Source organism: Lycium ferocissimum, chromosome 8, assembly GCF_029784015.1.
Source record: "Lycium ferocissimum isolate CSIRO_LF1 chromosome 8, AGI_CSIRO_Lferr_CH_V1, whole genome shotgun sequence".
In the NCBI taxonomy this organism is placed as follows: Eukaryota; Viridiplantae; Streptophyta; class Magnoliopsida; order Solanales; family Solanaceae; genus Lycium; species Lycium ferocissimum.
This window is the reverse complement of record NC_081349.1, coordinates 42169523-42190069: the sequence shown is the minus strand read 5'-3', so window position 1 is coordinate 42190069 and position 20547 is coordinate 42169523. Positions and strand designations below refer to the sequence as shown.

Here is a 20547-nt window from a genome sequence, read left to right as displayed (position 1 = left end):
CCAACAAATGTATGTGTGAGCAAGCGAATGGTTAAGATGGTGAAGACTTGAAACCGCGTTAAGATAGGGCTTGAAGATGGTATACTTAGCTGCATCTGATGTTTACATTAATTAGAGACTAAAGTACGACCTTACTTGAACAGGATCTATTCTGTAGGCTCGTACCAGTGTATCCTTGACTTCTAAAGAGACAGGAAACGAAGTCTGGTGGATGAACTTGTGGCCATGAGACTAGAGCGTGATTAACAGCTTTCATCGTCCCTACAAGCTAAGGGGAGCTTTAGAGGATCGTTCTCAGCCTGGTCCACCGAGCTTGAGATGGTTTTGTGGCTGTCTGACAGACTTCTAAAAAAGACTGAAGCAAAAAAAAAAAAGGACTAAAGTGAAAATATATAAGAATTAATCATATTTAAGTGATAAATATGTATATAAAAGATATACATCTTACATTTATCGATTTAGTATAAACAACAAGTGCGCATAAAATTTTACCGCGGTAATGAATATCTCTGGAATAATGATTGATGTGTTGACATGACTTAATGGTATTAAACTTACTCATTCCACCTATGTTTACACCAAATTGTTGGATTCAAGATATTTATCATAATACATATATTGATCACTTAAACATAATCAAGTGATAATTAAGTATTTTACTTTAATTTTTAACTGCTAAGTTTAGATTGTTTGATTTGGTATAAAGGCCGGATGCAAGTATTTACCATGTTAAAACAATTTATTTACCCCCAATCTTACATCGAACCAATGACAACCTATGATAACCACCTCTCAGCTAGGATATTAGTTTTTCTCTTTAAATTAAACTAAAGTCAAATTTTCACTAGTTGCTTAAATGAGAAAATAAAATAAAATTCTTAACAATTTGTGGATACAAATTTAATATTGTAATTCAAACCTCTTATTATTTTATAAATATACTGAAATCCAAGTTTTCTACAAATAGGCATAGCCTCTGTTATATATTTCGTTTTAGGTTTTCGTCGTTCAACTTCCAATTCCTCTCTATGATGTAGTAGCATAATGGAGACAAAATTAATATTGTATTATTCTATTTATTATTTTAGGAACCCATCACAAAATATAACATAATTGTGCACATAATTGGAATTTACCTTAAAATCTATGACACCCATACTAAAGTTTCCTCACTAGGTTTTGACAACTGTTTCCCTAGACATTTTACGGTCCCCTACAATTGACCAAAGGAAAAAAATGGAGCAAAAGATAAAGAGAATTATTCATTGAACCTAGATAAAGATGTGAAGGCATGGTGTAATTAAAAAATATTTTCTTGTCATTGTATAGTGCTACGAAACTGTTAGACAATACCACAAACATTCTGTGAACTTGTCTAAAAACATTATACTGTATTATAATATAGCAGTATATATTCTCAGGATCAAAATTAATTAATTATTGATAGCACATGAATAACTTCCAAGATTTATAGTTAAAATAATTCTTGCAACTGTTTTTTTGCATATAAGTTACTTAATTTAATGATATGTAGCCAAAATCAGCATAGAGTTGGTTGGGACTTATTAGGAAATTAAAATCCTTTGACTTCTTATGCCCGTTCAATGCATCAATTTCTCTTCATCACATATCCTCCAAAAATTTCTTAATATATCAAATTCCTTGTTCAACATATACCTTTAGTCAATCTGACACTTAAAGCTGATGAACTAATTTATTCTCCGTTGGGTTTGTGGGAGGGTAACCTAGAATATATGCACAATTAATTAAACAAATGATCAAAACAAAATCAATTTCATAAGCAACACAATTGAGCAATTAATTAATATTTCTTAACACTACCCTATCCGCATTTCCTTGTGTTTTGAAGAGAAAAAAAAGTCTTTTTATTTACCGTCAATTGTCTTTCGTCGGTATTATCTGAACCGGTCGTTCCACCTATAGGAGCTTTTGGATAGTAACCGTAACCAACCACTAACAGTTATATTGACTTGTTGGTACAATGAGAGCTTCAAGCCAAATTTTTGATAGTGCACCCTCCACACAATTAGTATAACTCGTTCTATTAGCAACTTATCCTAACATACCTCATTATAATTAATGGTGGATTCGAACGAGTGCGATAAAACTCAATGATTTAGAATTGAACATTATATGTACCTTTATAAAAGAATAATTTTATAGTTAGTGTGTGTATATATATATATATATATCGATCGATCGAAATGATGTTGTTTAAATTCTGGATCAGTCACAACCTGAGACTAGTTTACTGTTAGTTTTCAGTGCATAATTCTGATTAAGATTTGGGATCTAATATTCAAATCTGGAAACAGTGGCATTATTTGATTGATGTCTGCTGTAAGGAAGGCATCAAATTGAATGGAAACAAATGAACCTGCTACGGGTTGTTGCATGCATTCATTTTCAAATTTATTTATTACAACTGTTGATCTGCACACTCTGTTTCACGGATATCTGGGCCACTTCAACTAATCTCCTAGTAAATCCTTTGACAAAAAAATATTTCGTAGTACATCCAATTAAGTCATGATTTATCTTTTTTTTTTTTTTAATTTTTTATAATCATCCGAGATATTCGATACTTACTAATTCGATTAGTACGGACTCGTATCTCGTAGGGCCTATTAAGGTGGAAGGATCTCATACATCATATCACATCTTTTGGTGGATATAATCGATCACCTAGATTTTTTTTTCTTCTAAGAATTAATATGCCAACTCCGTTTTATATAATGTGTATTTTAAGATTTTTACATATTCCTTGAAAAAATACTTGAGATAAGGGTTAAAAACACACCCTAACTATTATTTTTTTTTTTTTTTTAGTTTCATACCTAAACTATCATAAGGTTGAGAAAACTACCTAAACTATCATTATCTAGTTTGCAAAACACATCTGAACTAAATGTGTGAACTCACTCTCCAAAAGGCAAGTGAAGCTGAAATTTTCTCAAAAAATTTGTCCACATGGCATAAGTAATGCCATGATGGCACCTACATGGAAATTAAAAAATAATATTTTTTCATTAAAAAACTATATAGTATATTTTTTTAAAAAACTGCATTATCTTTTTTTTTTTTTAAAAATCAGCATTTTTTTGTAAAAAACAAATCTGGATTTTTTTTTTAAAAAATATCGAAATATTTAGAAAATCAGAAAAAAATGATTTAAAAAAATTGGAAAAGTTGATTTTTTTAAAAAAAAAAATTTCTTATGTTTTTTTAAAAAAATAGCTTTTCCATTTTTTAAACTATTTTTTATTTCCTATAATTTTTGATATTTTTTTTACAGAAATTATTATTTTTCAGTTTGTTTTTTAAAACAAATAGTTTTTTTTTTTTTTTTTAAATTTTTTTTTTTTTTTCATGTAGGTGTCATTGTGACACTATTTATCCACGTGGACAACAATTGGAAACATTTTTATATAAAATGGAGAGTGTAGATCACGTGACATTGTTAATAATTTGAGGTATGTTTTGCAAACTAGATAGTGATAGTTTAGGTAGTTTTCTCAACCTTCTGATAGTTTATGTATGAAACTCAAAAAACAGTGATAGTTGGGGTGTGTTTTTGACCCTTTATCTAAAATACTTAATAGCTTTAATTATAAGAGTATTTGGCTAAGCTACCCTTTTCTACCCCTTAAACATTTCACTTAAATAATACTCAATTAATTGAACCAATAAAGATGAAATTGGGAAAAAAAATTAATAAATGCTTTTTAGAACATCAAATATGTTAGGACAAATTAAATTTATCGGATAACAGATAATATAAACTGAAGATAATAATAAAATTCACTCTCCGGGCTAAAAAATTACACGAGTTTCCCTACACGGCTACACTGAAGTCAAGACATTATAAAAGAATCTAATGTGGAGAGTTTTCAAAGTCATTGCCACATTATTATTAGTGGAAGAAAACTCGTGATAACTTGTACCATATGACATTATACGCCACACATAGAAATGGTGAATTAATTATCCTTCACAAACACGTTATTTGCTTTTTGCAACTTTCATTTTATTACTCTTTCCGTTTTGATTAATGTGATTCTTACATCGGTTACAAGGGTGAAGAAGGTAAGAAAGTCTTTTGAAATTTATGGCGTAAAATAAATCATAGATATATATGGAGTTTGATTATAAATTATCTCGTTAATATTAAGAATTTTAAAATATTTTTAAATATAAAAAGATATTATTTTTGGGGACAAATTAAAACGAAAAAAGTATCACATTAATTGAAAAAGAAGAGATACCACTGGCCCATCTGAGAAACTTTAATCTTTTGTATTCCCATAATTCATAATTCTATACATCGTTACAAACGTAAGCAAACCGTATTCACATATGACATATCTACATAGATTTATCAATCATATGATCAAGTTTTGTATACGGTAAAAACCGGATATATGCAAGACCGGTGAGACCGGGGGCCGAGGGTATGACCAAATGAGCACGAGTATGATCGGTCTTTTCTTCAGACCGGGGGGATTGCACCGGATGTGGCTGATTCGAGAAAAGAGAAGTAAATCTGTTGATCCGGTGTCTCCGGATCAAACTCGCCGTTCTTGTTAGTCCGTTTCTCGAAGTCAAGTTCTCATGGCCGTTAGTCAGGTTTCTTCATGTCCGAAATAAACGTGGCCGTTGGTCCGGTTAACCGCCGGAAGCGCCATGCGTTAAGACCGTTCGTATTTTGTGACCGACAACGGGTGTCGCGACCGTACTCGCCCTACCTTATCCTTTTAGGGTTTTCTCTATTCTAAAAAGGCCTTGTATTGTATGTAAGGCCCATGAGGTAAAACTATAAATAGAGGGCATTTCCCTACTTTTAAGGGTTGGTTTTTGAGATCTAGAACATTGTAATAGAAATTTACATTAAAGTTCTCTCTCTCTTTCTCGGATTTTAGTCCGGATCTACAGTGTTCTCTGGCTTTGTTTATCCACTCAATACAATATATTGCCATAAATACGTATACATATTTATTTTAGCTTAATCACCAATATTGACATACACTTATTCAAGGCATTAACATATATATATATATATATACACTCACACATTATAGCATATGAACTCATACATATTTCATATCAACCAAAAGTAGATTAAAATTTATCCACATATCCTATACCTCACTTACAAATTCAATTGTTACCTAAATTCGGGGTAAACAGTTTGGCGCCCACCGTGGGGCTAGGATAATAGTGGTTTTTTAATCTTGGCTTCTACCTTATACCCGTTTGATTACAGAATCTTCTAATTTCTATCAATAAACGGACAAATGGCGAAGTGACAACACGGGCCTAGTCATGTTAACAACAACGAGATCAGGCCGAAAATGAGAACAGTGGGTTACGAAACCTACCAGCTGATCCAATCGATCCAAACTCTGTTGATTCGAGGGAAGGCCTCAACCGGCAGAACACCGTGAACCAAGAGAATGCCACCCAACCGGCCACTGATCCCTTAAATACTCATAATTCGCTATTTTTATCCGGGCACAAGGCCGAAAAGCACCGGATACCCCGGATGAGATTAACTTACGTTTAATTTTTGAAATGTTGCAGGAACAGGGAACCGCCATCACCGAACAGGGAATCGCAATAGCTCAGCTGCAAAGTAAAAATGATAAAGTAGCCCCGGAAAGGTCAAAAGGCGCCGCCGAATCGAGAAGGGACGAAACATGGATAGTCAAGAGTAATGGATCGGGAGCCGGTTCATCCATCGAAGTTCTGAGAATGCTTGAAACCTTGGCAAAGCGAGTAGAATCAACTGAGAAGAGGGTGGAAACATATAACTCTCGGGTGGATCAGATCCTGGTGGGCTCCTCCGATTCTGGTCGGATTCGAAGAGGTACATCCAAAGGCCTTTCCCTCCAAGTGCGGCTCCTAAGTTGATCCCGAAAAAGTTTAAAATGCCAGATATCCAGAAATACAATGGAACAACGGACCCACAGGAGCATGTGACTTTGTACACGTGTGCCATAAAAGGCAACGATATCGAAGAGGACGAAATTGAGTCCGTTTTGCTGAAAAAATTTGGGGAAACGCTATCGAAGGGGCGGCCGGCCTCGTATGACCATCGCCCGAGCACTCAATCACTTCCTTGAAATGTTCGTTACGCATTCATAAGCGCGCCCGCTTTGGGGCAAAAGGTGCGGTTTCCTAAGGCGGACATCTTCCGTATAGCCCGAGGGATGATGAATTACTACGAGAGTTCGTGAACCATTTCCAAAGGGAACGGATGGAGCTCCCTTCGGTTTCGGAGGAATGGGCTGCATAGGCTTTTACCAAAGGGCTTAATCCTTGAAGCTCGATGACCTCGTTCAAGCCGAAAAGAAAATTTGTTGGAATACGAGGTCGCGACTCCGGCGGATGTTCATAACAGGTATGAATCAAAGATTCGGGTAGAGGATGACCAGTTCGAGCTCCCTCCAAGACCCGTAAATATAAGCAAAAGATCTGAAAGGTCGAGAAAAGCTTACGACCCGGAGGTCCAATCATCAAGGGGCTGATACCGGCCATACTCTCATTCAGAAAGTCAAGGTTCCAGGTCGGAGAATCAAGGGTTGGCCCCGGTTACCCTCTCTGGTCAGGGGATAAACGGGGCCGAGCGCCCGTCGAATAGTCGAGGTCTATCATTAAGGATGCGGGAGTTCGGCTAGCAACAAAGACTTACCAAGGATATCGGAGTACAACTTCAGCATCAACCTCGGATCTCGTCTCGCCATTGGCCGTATCGGAGGCGAAGATGGCCGACCACCGAGATCGGATCCGGTCACCCGGGACCCGAGCGTGATGTGTGAGTATCATGAAACCCGTGGGTACGTAAACCGAGGAATCGTCGCCAACTAAGGGAGGAGATGGCTCGCTTATTGAAGAATGGCCACCTTCGAGAATTACGAGCGAACGAGCTAAAGCCACTACAAGGAAAGGGAATCTACATGAACGGCTGAGCGGTGGAACCTCGGCATATAATCAATATGATAATCGGGGGGGAACGTATGCTCCTCGCAGGGCCGGTGATGAAACGAACAAAGGTTTTCGTTATGCGTGAGAAGCGCACGCGGGATTACGTGCCGAGGGTTCCATCTCCTTCAAAGCAATATGTGAGGACGGCAGGCATCATTCAACTGCACAATGATGCACTAGTAATTTCTTGTCTTATTTTTAAATCACAAGTTAAACGTATTTTGATTGACCCAGGTAGCTCGGCCAACATCATCCAGTGGAGTGTAGTTGAGCAGCTAAGGCTACTCGACCAGATTGTGCCGGTAGCTCGAGTACTCAGTGGGTTCAATATGGCAAGTGAAACCACGAAGGGGGGGATTTCTTTGTGTGTCAACATTATTGACACCATTCGGCCGAGTATCGTTTTCTATGTCATCGAAGGAGATATGAAGTATAATGCTTTGCTTGGTAGACCGTGGATTCATAGCATGAGGGAGGTGCCATCGACACTACATCAACTGCTGAAATTCCCGACCCCGGAGGGGATAAAAATCATCCGAAGTGAACAACCCGCTGCAAGAGAGATGTTTGCGGTCGAGGAAATGCTACTCTTTCCCAAAAAATTGGATCTAAAAGATGATAAATCGGCCGAGGCAAGACACCCTAATAACAACTATCAGTGGGCGGGTTCGACAGGATGAGAAAGGGTCGGACCGGGAGACGAAGAGGATGATTTCGGTGTACCCAATCATTCGTCTTTGATGACCTGACCAAATCTACCGTGGAGGAGGCTAGCAAGTTATCTTGTTCGAATATCTACCGGATAGAAAGATATACTTAGGCCACGGGTTAACCTCGGAGTAAAGAATAAGTTGATTAAATTTCTTCAAGTTAATGCCGATTGTTTCGCGTGGTCCCCATATAGATAGCAGACGACAAAGTGCCTCTGGAAGTGACGACTCACAAGCTCGGCCTTGACGGAAAATTTCTCCCGGTGAAATGAGAAAGCGAGGCCCATGGCGAGCCGAAAACACGCCTTCGTAAAAGATTTAGTAATAAAGCTTTTAAAAATAGGCTCTTATCCGGAGGTAAAATACCGGCATCGGGCTAGCTAACGTAATGGCGCCGAAGAAAGGTAATAAATTTAGAATGTGCGTTGATTATAAGGATTTAAACAAGGCATGCCCGAAGGATTCATTTTCGATGCCTCACATCGATAGAAAGATTGATGCGATGGCCGGGCATGAGATGTTAAGTTTTCTCGATGTTTACTCCGGGTACAACCAAATCCGGATGCACCCAGAGGATCAAGAGAAAACATCCTTTATTACCCTAAGACGAGACTTACATCGTTACAATGTCATGCCGCCGGTTAAAAAATGCGGTGTAACTTACCAATGCCTAGTTAATGGGATGTTTGAAGAATAGATAGGGAAAACAATGGAAGTTTATATTGATGACATGGTAGTCAAGTCCCCGGAAACAGAGAGGACCATTTAAAACATTTACGAGGAACCTTTGATGTACTCCGTAAATACAACATGAAGCTTAACCCGGAGAAATGTGCCTTCGGTGTCCAATCTAGCAAGTTCTTGGGTTTCATGGTGGCGAACCGGGGGATTGAAATTAACCCGGACAAGATCAAAGCCATCGAGGATATTGAGGTGGTGAATAACTTCAAAGGAGTGCAGAGGCTCACCGGAAGGATAGCAGCGTTGAGCCGTTTCATTTCGAGGTCTTCAGATAAAAGTCACCGTTTCTTCTCCTTATTAAGGAAGAAGAATGACTTCGTTTGGACACCGGAATGCCAAAGAGCCTTGCAGGAATTGAAAAGATACTTGTCCGGCCCCCGCCTGCACACACACGAAGGCGGATGAGCGGTTATTCTTTACCTTGCGTGCATCCGAGGTAGCGGTAGAAAGGCGGTGTTTTGTTCCGAGAATAATCGGTGCACGCAATCTCTATATATTATGTGAGTAGGACTTTAGGGGATGCGGAGACCGTTATTCCCGCCTCGAAAAATTGGCTTTGGCATTGGTAAGTGCTTGAAAGCTGAACCTTGCTTTAAATGCCATCAGATATGCGTAGTGACTACTTATCCTCACAAGGAATGTCATGCATAAATCGGAATTGTCGGGTAGGTCGACCAAATGGGTCGTAGAGATTAGCGGATATGATATCGAATATAAACCTAGGACGGCCATTAAGTCCAAATCTTGCCGATTTTGTGGCGGATTTTACCCTAGCTATGATCCCTGAGGGTTGAGAAAGAGCTTCGCTAACCTTGGGAAAGGATTCGGGTATTTGGTCCACACACACGGACAGGGCCTCGAACCTAAAAGGTTCCGGACTAGGAGTCCGTGACTTTTGTAGGACAAAAAAAAAAAGGTTGAACCAAACTAACACAAAAAAAAAAAAAAAAACATAAGTAGGTTTCACGCACTAATTTAGTGCGTGAAAGGACCAAACTGCAAAGATAAGAGTTTGGCTTTTCACGCACGAAATTTGTGCGAGAATGAGCCCAACAAAATATTTGGTGCAAAAAATTCGTTGATTTGATTTTTTTTTCCCCTTCCATATTCTGACTTTAGTGGCCAATAGAGCCCTCATTAGGACAACATAATTTGACAAAATTTTGGGCCCTATATCATGTGGAAATATAAAGATAAAGTGAACATGCAAAATTCGACTTGCCCCGTAGTACCTTATTCTCGGTAGTATCAACGAGATCTAATGGTTTTTAAGAGTTGTAATTAGTGGCTCGTTTTGAGATTAGATCGTAATCGTAGCCGTTGTTTTTGTCGACTACTAGAATTGTGATTGCGAATTCTTTGATAAAAGATTTTGTATCTAGTTTATTCACATATCCAAGTATTGAAGTATTGGATTTTCGGTAAGCATTTATTCTATCCCCCTTTCTCCGATTACTCGATAATATCCCGTTTTCTTTTTGTTTTGTGTGATTAGGATCTTGTTGTCATGTCATTCCTTTTTGTTTTTTCTTTCATTTATACCAATTCATTTGAAAGGAGGTGTTACTTTAGGAAATTCCAAGTAGATGTTTGCATGATTATTTTACCTAGCTAATTGAAGTGGTGGAATAATTTACCTCGTTGTTTGCTCTTATGCAGAAACTGCTAAGGAGGATTACGAAACATGAAGCACAAAGATGGAAAACCGTATCAATCGGATAAATGTTCTTGGAAAGTGCCCGTTGACATTGACGGTTGTAGTCTTTGTGTGGACTTTCTTTTTTTTTTTTTTTACCTTGGAGGAATTTTTTGCTCCGAAAAGGAGATATATACCGAGGCCCATAAATATTTTGTTGCTCATTCACGCACAAATTTCGTGCGTGAAAGGCCAAACTCTTATTTTTGCAGTTTGGTCCTTTCACGCACTAAATTAGTGCGTGAAACCTACTTTTTTTTTTTTTTTTTTGCGTTAGTTTGGTTCAACTTTTTTTTTTTTTGGTCCTACAAAAGTCGCGGACTCTCCGGACTAGGCATCGTCCTTAAAACCCCCGCCGGGGATGCCATTAGACAATCGATTAGAACTATTAAATTGACTAACAATGAAGCCGAGTATGAGGCTATGATTGCAGGATTGGAATTAGCTCGGAGTATGGGGGTCGAAATAATCGAAGCCAAATGTGACTCTCTCTTGGTCGTTAACCAAGTGAATGACGTCTTCAAGGTTAAAGATAAATGAATGCAAAGGTATCTGGAGAAAACCCAAGTGATACTACACCGATTTAAAGAGTGGACCGTGCAGCATGTACCCAGGGAGCAGAACAACGAAGCCGATGCATTAGCCAATTTGGGCTCTTCAGTCGAAGGGGAGGAAATCAACCCCGGCACCATAGTGCAGTTGATGAATTCGGCGGTAGAAAACGGGCATGCTGAAATAAACACGATGGGTCTAACTTGGGATTGGCGCAACAAATACATCGACTACTTGCAAGATGGGAAGCTCCCGAGTAACCCAAAAGAATCACGGTCACTGAGGACAAAAGCAGCACGGTTCTATTTAATAGACGGTTAATTGAATTGACGGTCTTTCTTCGGACCCCTGGCCAAGTGTTTGGGTCCCGGAGAAACCGATTATGTGATGAGAGAAGTCCGCGAGGGTACCTGCGGTAATCACTCCGGTGCAGACGCTTTAGTTCGAAAAATTATTAGAGCCGGTTATTACTGGAACCGGATGGAGGAGGACTCGAAGAATTTTGTCCAAAAATGTGATGGGTGTCAAAGGCATGCCCTGATGATCCATCAACCCGGGGAGTTGCTACACCGGTGATATCACCTTGGCCTTTCGTAGTGGGGAATGGACATTGTTGGTCCTTTGCCATGGGCATCAGGTAAGGCCCATTTTATTTTGTTTATGACTGATTATTTCTCCAAATGGGTTGAAGCGCAGGCTTTAGAAAAGATTAGAGAAAAGGAGGTTATTGACTTTATATGGGACCACATTATTTGTCGTTTTGGCATCCCGACCGAAATAACTTGTGATAATGGTCCTCAGTTCATTGGCAACAAGGTCAATAATTTCCTCGAAGGGTTGAAGATCAAGAAAATTGTATCAACTCTGTATCACCCAAGTGCAAACGGACAGGCGAAATCCATGAACAAAACAATAATTCAAAATTTAAGGAAAAGACTTGAAACGTCGAAGCATCACTGGAGGGAAGTTCTACCGGAGGTATTGTGGGCTTACAGAACCACATCAAAATCAAGCATGGGAGAAACGCTTTCTCGTTGGTCTATGGGGCCAAAGCCCTCATCCCAGTAGAAGTTAGTGAACCAAGCCTCCGATTCAGATACGCCACCGGTGGGTCAAATGAGGAGGCCATGGCCATAAAACTCGACCTCGCGGACGAACTTCGCGAAAATGCGTTGGTCCGTATTGCAGTCCAGAAACAGAGAATGAAAAGGTACTACAAACGGAGGGCCAATTTTCGACATTTCCAAGTTGGGGACTTGGTGCTTCGGAAAGTTACTTTGAACACTAAGAATCCTAATGACGGAAAGTTGGGTCCGAACTGGGAAGGGCCGTACAAGATAATGGGAATAAGGGGCAAAGGGTCGCTGACTAGAATCCATGGACGGACAATGGTTGCGCAATAACTGGAATGTGGCTCATTTGAAGAGATACTACTGCTAAGGTATGGACGCCTACCCTTGTGATCATTTTTTGTTAATCTGTCTTCTTTTTTGCAGGAAGTTGAGTACCGGATGAAGTTGGGTCTGAAAACACGTGTTGCACTCTTTTCTTTAGTACGGTTTTATCCCGAAGTGGGTTTTTCGACAAGGTTTTAATGAGGCAACAAGTACAACGTGTTGCTTGATGAAAGTGAGGCTAAGTATCCAGGAACTCGGGGCATACCCCTCGAGTGCGGACTTGATAGTGCTTATCCGATCATGCAGCTCGGATAAACACTAGGGGACTATCATACCCACATTGAGGCTTACCCCAGAAAATAGAAAATGAGCAGCTCAACAAAGCAGATGAACGCTGTTAGGTGCTACCCCGGAGAAGTCCTCGAAATTTTATATTTCTCACCTTTGTCCAAACCCGGACCTTCTGTATTAGGTTTTGATGTAAGGACCAAACGATCAGAACGAATCGTGTCCACTTAGTATTTGCTACGGCAAAAACAGAAGGAAACAGACAAAGTCTTTATATCATGTACGTGCAAATATTTGCAATATAAAGAAGATTATAAAAAAATCATTTCGGATGTGTCTTTTTGTTAAACACCCTACACCGGGGATTATCGCTGAAACTCGGCATTACTTTATCGAAATACCCTACACCGGGGACTGCCGTCGAAATTTGACAAAGGCAACAAGGTCGCGTTGAGCCAAGCCAAAATCTTTTAACACCCTCGAATGGGACCAAAATTTTTTAACACCCTCGAATGGGGATTGCCATATCAAAATGTGACAAGGCAGGGATTCAGGTGTCCGAACCTAATCTATGATAAGTAAGCAGTCGGAAAACATCGGCCCTAAAATGCCTAACGTGATTCGGAGACGTCTGAATTCACAAAACATAAATAAGTCCCACGGGCAAATTATTCAATCAAATCCTCGGATAAAAATATACCAAACGGAGGAAAAATCCAACACATAGGCACAGGCCGAAAAAAATGACTCCGAGCCTTTGATTTGTTCTTTAACGGGATAAGCGATAAGGCAAAAGTCATAACAAGCATTCGGATAAAAGAATAAAGAGACAATCAAAAGGAAAATGCACATAGGGAAAATACATAAACCCCCCCCCCCCCCCAACGTATACTCGGATTAATTATGACGCACCCAACCTTTGCGGGCGACCTATTATCCCCCCGGACTTATTTTTTCTGTATTTTTGTACCATTTTCGACTGACGTGGCAAAAAAAAAATTATGGCGAGTGAAAGCAGTAAAAATATTTTTTATATTTTAATAAAAATTAATTTTTAAAAATTTATTTATATTTTATCCTCTCACCCCCCACCCTCCTTTTCTTCCACATTTCAATTGTTAAATGCAATTTATTTTTCTCTTTCTTCTTTCTCCTCACCCATCGTTGCATTGCGTAATTATATCACATCGCTGTGGCTGCTGGCCATGCCACCGTTAAGAATTAAAGAACGGCCGCCGGCATCAACAGCAATAGCACCAATATGAAAATGGGTCGACCCATTAAAACATAATGCCATTTCGGTGGAGGAGATATTTTGGTGTTTGATTTGCCTTCAAATGAATGTGTGTGTTAATGGAGGAAGAAAATAGGTTGAATGTGTGTGTGTTAATGAAGGAAGAAAATGGGTTGAAGAAAATGGATTGAATGTTTCTTGAAAATAAACTCTTTATGATTGATGATTAAATTGAATGTGGGTGTTAATGGAGGAAGAAAATGGTTTGAATGTGTGTGTTAATGGAGGAAGAAAATGAGTTGAATGTGTATTGTTAATGGAGGAAGAAAATGGGTTGAATGTGTGTGTGTGTATGTTAATGGAGGAAGAAAATGAGTTGAATGTGTGTGTGCTAATGGAGGAAGAAAATGGGTTGATGGATTTCTTGAAATGAAGAAGAAGAAGAAGGGTTTAGTGATGAAGAAGAAGAGTTTAGCGATGAAGAAGACAAAATTAGTGGTTTAATGGTTAATTAGAGGTTAATTAGTGTAAATATAATTAATAAAAGAAAAATCAAATGAAAAAAAAAGAAGGAAAAGTGGCAGTGACGTGGCGGAAATGGCACCATCGTGGCGGAGAGCGTGCAACACTCTCCACCGTGCAACCGGCCTTCAATTTTTTTTTTTGCCACGTCACCAACAAATGGTACAAAAATACGAAAAAAATAAGGCCGGGGGGGTAATAGGTCGCCCGTAAAGGTTAGGTGCGTCATAATTAATCCGAATATACGTTTGGGGGGGGGGGGGTTATGTATTTTCCCATGCACATTCCATATATGAAGGGTTTTACATCCGAACTTTCCACAAAGTCAAAAAGCAAAAACAAGCCAAAAAGGCAAAAACAAAACAAAGGCTAGTGTAGATCTTGATCTACCCGGTACGACTAGAGCTGGAGTTCTCGAAAACTGTTCGCTCGGAGTCCTCAGACTCAGGGTCGAGGGCTTTCTTAGCCTCCTTCTCAATTGTTCTGGCTTCGAGTATCAGAGCCGGGAGGTCCCCTAATCCTTGTTGAGCTTGTTCAAGGGTAACCCTTCGAGACTTCCACCGTTCATATTCAACCGCAATCGTGGTACGAGCCTCGGCAGCCTCTACGTCCTTAAGAGACTCTTCTAAGTCGGCCTCAGCTTTGGCCAATTTAGCCGCTAATTCTGATCTCTTTTCGTCGAGAATTCCTTGAAATTGAGTAGCCGACTCAAGCTCAGCCTTAAGAATGTCATTGGCCTCGGCTGTCTCCTCGAATTTACTTTTGAGCTCGTCACAAATCCGGGCCCTATCCTCGGCTTTATGCTCAACTACCATCAACTTTTCTTTGTCCTTAGCGTTCTTGGATTCAAGCACCCGATGCCTCTCTGCCATCTTCACAGCATCGGCCTTGACCGAATTAAGCTCACTTCGAAGCTGAGAGATAGTGGCCTCGAGTTCACCGAGCCTCGAAGAAAAACGGGCATTGTCTTGGCTAAGGCCGGCCTTATCTGCTTTCAGGAGCCGGTTCTTTTCAACCATTCGGGCCAACTCGGCCTCAAACGAAGGTTTTCGGCCCTCACCGCTTTGAGCTCGAGTTGAAGGTTGGACAGGGCAGCGGCCCGGTTCAACTGATCTTCTTTTTCTCGCAGAAGGTGCTGGAACTTCTCCGTTTCACGACCCTAGGCATCCAGCTGGTCCTTTAAGTCGTCGACCTCGTCGAGCGCATAAAGGCCTCATTGACGAGCACAACACTGCAGAAGAAACAAATAAAGTTAAAGCGTAGCCGAGGTTCACGTTGAACTATGGAAAGATTGGATGATAAGCGATCTTGGCCGGTTGCCCGCGTGCGTACTCGTTAACGAGGCACCGCCGGGGGGACTCTGGCCATCTTTCTCTTATCCGAGTTTGAAATGAGAGGCCTCAAATAGCTTGCTACTCCCACCGGACGGGATAAAAAGCTGCAATCCTCAGGGGCGGTGACCTTGGCTGATCTTGTCCTTCTCGGTTCCACGCTAGGGGTCGGAAAGACACTTACTAGACTATCTCTTGCACTAGTTTCGGTGGCCCGGCTAGCCGCCCTCGTGGCCCGATGGATGGCGAGATGTCCGAAACCAGCAGCTTCCCTGGTTGCTGGAGGGGTATTCGAGAACATGTCATCAAGGTTGTCAGACCTCGACGCAGTAGGAGAAGTTGGAGCAGCCCCAGCGGTCTCGGTAGAAGCAGGTGCCTCGGATGTTGCGGTCGGGTCGCCACCGGCAATGGGGTCGGTATCCGTGGGGCCTTGGTATCAGGGGTCGACTCTGCTCTTTGTTCGTCTTTAGTAGTCGAAGCTAGCCCGGATCTTCTAGGCCTTTGCAGGGGAGTCTCTTCAGATGAAGCGTCACCTGAAATGTCAACGAATTCAATTAACCTTAGAGGAGTTGGATAAAGAACTTCTTCCCCACCTGTGTGCAAAGTCGCAGCGGAAGGTCCTTCCTCAGCTGTAGGGAAGGGCGGAATGTTGGCTTCCTCCTCCGGAACAGAGGCAACGGAGGGGCCTACATTGACCCTTCGAATAAGGAAGTCGGGCTCTGATTCATCCCTCAGAGTCCGAACAATGCTCTTTGCCCTTTTCTTCGATTTCTGCCCTTTGTCCGAGGGCTTTCACCGCCTCTTACCGGCAGCAACAATGAGCTGAGATGTCCTTGCTGAGTCGAATTCAGGAACCAGTGTAGCAGGCTCGACTGTTGGTTCCGGTCTCGGCTCCACCGTGCCCCTGGGTAAACCTGAATACCGAAGGGGTTATAAAAAGAAAAGGAAAAATGAGAAGATACAATATATACCAAATCAAGAAGAGCGTTATCGTGATTTTGGGAAACCCATCGGCCACACGACAGGTCCCCCCATGTCCGTCGTTCGTGAGTGTGTTGGCCGATAATTGCTCCAACCCATTCGGTCATATTTCGGACGGCCCGAGGTATCCACGCCACAGCTGATACAAAAGAAAAAAAAAGGGAGAAATCACGTGAATGCAAGGGAGTAAGTGTTGACAAAGCATGGAGGAAGATTGATTATTCAAGGGAGAACTAAGAAACTTACGCCTATCGTTCCACCTCTCCAGAAAAGGCATGTACTCAATAGGAATAATGTCCGTGGTTTTTACCCGGACATAGCGTTCTAACCACTCTCGATCTCTATTTTCGTCCATTTTGGAAAAAAATTGGGTTCCGACCTCGCTTGGCGAGCTTTATCATGCCCCCTCGGAATAGCCTCGGGGAATATAACTGGATAAAATGCGCCATCGTGAATTCCCTGTTGACGTTGTTGACCAATAACCGAAGGCGGGCACGAGTCCTCGTATAATCAGACCAATTTGGGCCAGGGTCACATTGTACGTTCGGCACATCTCCAAAATAACCGGGTCAATTGCAGGGTCGAGCTTGAGCGTAAATGGATAGGTGTAAACATACAAGAAGCCTTCTCTATGATCGGTGATAGATTCGTCGGGCCCGAGGGCGAACACCTGTACCGGACGGTTATCCCATCCGCATGCCCCGGCCCAGACCTGGTCAAGTTTATCTTCGGTAATAGACGAAGGGTATTGCCTTACATCGAAACCTCTATCCGCGATCGGAGAGGGTTTCTCGACTTCAAATTCTTTGTTGTAGTTGGGTTTGGATGGCACTATGTCCAAAGCGGTAGGTTCAACGAAGGTTTTTCCCTTGGGTTGTGAGGTTGGCTCGGCTCCCTGAGAAGAAACCGAGGGAACGTCCTGGGAGGTAGTTTCGGTGTTGGCAGACATTTGGAAGATGTGAAAAGGAAGATTTGTGAATTTGAAGTAGGAAACGAAACAAGAAATATAAGAAAGATTGAAAAGGCAGTTGAAGAATTCAAAATGACGAGTGAAAGAGGAAACAAAAGAGCACTTTCGATCAAAGAATAGCAAATGGAGAAGTTGGCAAAGTTGGCTTTCTTACGATCAAAACAAGCAAGAAATTAAGAGATGAAAACGATCAAAACAAGCAAGAAAATGAGAGATGAAAACGATCAGGAGTAAATGAAGAAGTAAAGAAGTGAAGAAGTGAAAGTAGAAAAGTGAAATGGTTAAGGGCCTTATATAGGTGTGGGAACTGTAGCGGTTACAGAGGGCAGTCAATCGGGTGGCGCCACGTGTCCCACAATTAATGAGACGTGATATGAGGTGATGTACGCTACGACGATTTCCGAGGTCGGCCATTCGGGACTAGACACGTGGACGATGTCAGAGGGACGTGACATAACTGTTCCCGCCAAAATTAAAAGATAAGAACGAGCTTATGAAACTACCGGTTTTGTGACTTATCCACTTCCCGTTAATTCGGTAAAACTACGGTCCGAAAAGTGTGGGTACGGTAAAAACCGGATATATGCAAGACCGGTGAGACCGGGGGCCGAGGGTATGACCAAATGAGCACGAGTATGATCGGTCTTTTCTTCAGACCAGGGGGATTGCACCGGATGTGGCTGATCCGAGAAAAGAGAAGTAAATCTGTTGATCCGGTGTCTCCGGATCAAACTCAGCGTTGCCGTTGGTCCGGTTTCTCCAAGTCAAGTTCTCACGGCCGTTAGTCCGGTTTCTTCATATCCGAAATGAACGTGGCCGTTGGTCCGGTTAACCAGTTGCAGAACTGCCACGCGTCAAGACCGTTCTGTCATTTTGTACTGACAACCGTCCGGGTGTAAGACCGTACGACCCTACCTTATCCTTTTAGGGTTTTCTCTATTCTAAAAAGGCTTTGTATTGTATGTAAGGCCCATGAGGCAAAACTAGGGCATTTTCCTACTTTTAAGGGTTGGTTTTTGAGATCTAGAACATTGTAATAGAAATTTACATTAAAGCTATCTCTCTCTCTCGGATTTTAGTCCGGATCTACAGTGTTCTATGGCTTTGTTTATCCAATCAATACAATATATTGTCATATATACATATACATATTTATTTTAGCTTAATCACCAATATTGACATACACTTATTCAAGGCATTAACATATATATATATATATATATATATATATATATATATATATATATATATATATATATCTACACTCACACATTATAGCATATGAACTCATACATATTTCATATCAACCAAAAGTAGATTAAAATTTATCTACATAACCTATACCTCACTTACAAATTCAATTGTTATCTAAATTCGGGGTAAACAAGTTTGTTACGACTCTAATTTTGAAGTTTGTGAGCGAATTACTCATCGTTGTTCATCATTTGATTAGGGCGGATCATCGCCTCTCATCCGAGCGCACAAGCTAGTGTTCAGAGCTTGCGCGCGCAGATAGCAAAGCACGCTAGAGGCATGCGTACGGTTTTTACGATCCAGAAGACGATGTTTCACGAGTGTATTAAATTGCTCGATCTTTTGCCGCCCCCAATTAAAAGTAAACAAAGAAACTTTAGCTAACAGATAAATTAAACAAACAAAAACATCACCTATGATGTTGATAGCCAGGAAGGATTTTTTTTTCTTTTTTTCAAATATAGTTGTTGGGTGTGCAAACAAAGTTGGCTTGAACCAAAATGATAATGTTACGCCATGTTAAAAATATTTTTGGGTTAATTTAGCCCAAATAGCTACAAGAAGTGAATTATGTTCGATAAAGATGCCTATATTAAAGTCACTCAAGTACCCATCAAGATCAAGTTGATGTAGTAATACTTGGCCGGAAAATTTTGAGAACATTTTATTGGGAGGGGTCCTTTTTTACTGCTACTTCTTCAGATATGACCATTCGAGGATAGCATGGGACATGATTTCTCTGGCTCATGTTTCCTTTTAGTATTTTGGTTATTTTTAAAATTTTGAACAATTAGTTACATCAAAATTTATATTGAACTCATAAGCGAGCTAGTCTACATAGCTTGAGGAATGACATAAACACTGCTAAATATTACTGATCTCAAAATTATCTTAAAGCAACAAATTTAAATTTTAATTATGTGGAAATAAATCGATAATGTCATGTTGAAATATATTGGTATTTAGGAGCAGCCCCAAAACGAAAATCGTGGAGACGAAACAAACTTACCAATCAAGCACATCGTGAGGCTAATTACAGTAGACCGGAAGATTATAATTTCATAGTTGGTTTAATTTAAATATAAGCTTACTCTAGTTTGAGATAGAGACACAATTGATTAGTTGATTAGTACTTGGTAAGACAAATAATTATTAGAATTCTTAATTGAATTATAAACCTGATAATCTATCATTCCCAATTTATGCAAACGGGTCAATACAAGGGTCAAAATACCTATTTTTCAGGTGAATTCAGATATAAGTAAATTATCAGTTTGTAATATAAACTTTATATATTTAAAAATTAAATAAAAAGTACTATAAGATAATACAATTAATAATTTAAAATATTAAAAAAAAAGTTTGAAAAACCATAGTAAAAAGTATTTGATTTCCCCGAATAGTAATATCTCCATATAAGATGGAATACAGAGTAATAAAAATAAATTATAAGCTTCATCTTAAATAGATCATTCTAGAGGTTTTGTGTCCAATGAATTGTTTAAATTGTTAAAAATTCCATACATGGTGTTAGATTTGCTACTCAAAAGTCTAAAACAAGGAATGGCAAGTGACGATACTGTCTGTGAATGACCAAGCTACTGAGAATGGACCATGTGTGATACTTAATATTTTATTATGTACTTATAGTATATTGAGTATTATATGGACTATGGAATTTTGTGGAACCCGCGACTTTTGTAGCACAAAAAAAAAAAAGTTGAACCAAACTAATACAAAAAAAAAAAAAAACATTAGTACGTTTCACGCACTAAATTTGTGCGTGAAAGGACAACCAAATCGTGTCGCAAATGGGCCTTTCACGCACGAATTTCGTGCGTGAGGCAAAGTCCCCAATTCCTTCAT

General features: G+C 40.1%; 1 protein-coding gene and 1 non-coding gene across 2 annotated transcripts; one reads left to right on the top strand and one right to left on the bottom strand.

Moving 5' to 3' along the window:
* Nucleotides 1-125: 125 nt before the first annotated feature.
* LOC132069110 (small nucleolar RNA U3) lies at nt 126-344 on the top strand. Its single transcript, XR_009417676.1, has one exon. It is a non-coding gene; the product is annotated as a small nucleolar RNA U3 (small nucleolar RNA).
* Nucleotides 345-14531: 14187 nt separating this feature from the next.
* Nucleotides 14532-15164, bottom strand: LOC132066376 (uncharacterized). Its single transcript, XM_059459699.1, has one exon. It carries the CDS (start codon nt 15162-15164, stop codon nt 14532-14534), a length of 633 nt encoding a protein of 210 aa, XP_059315682.1.
* Nucleotides 15165-20547: the final 5383 nt, after the last annotated feature.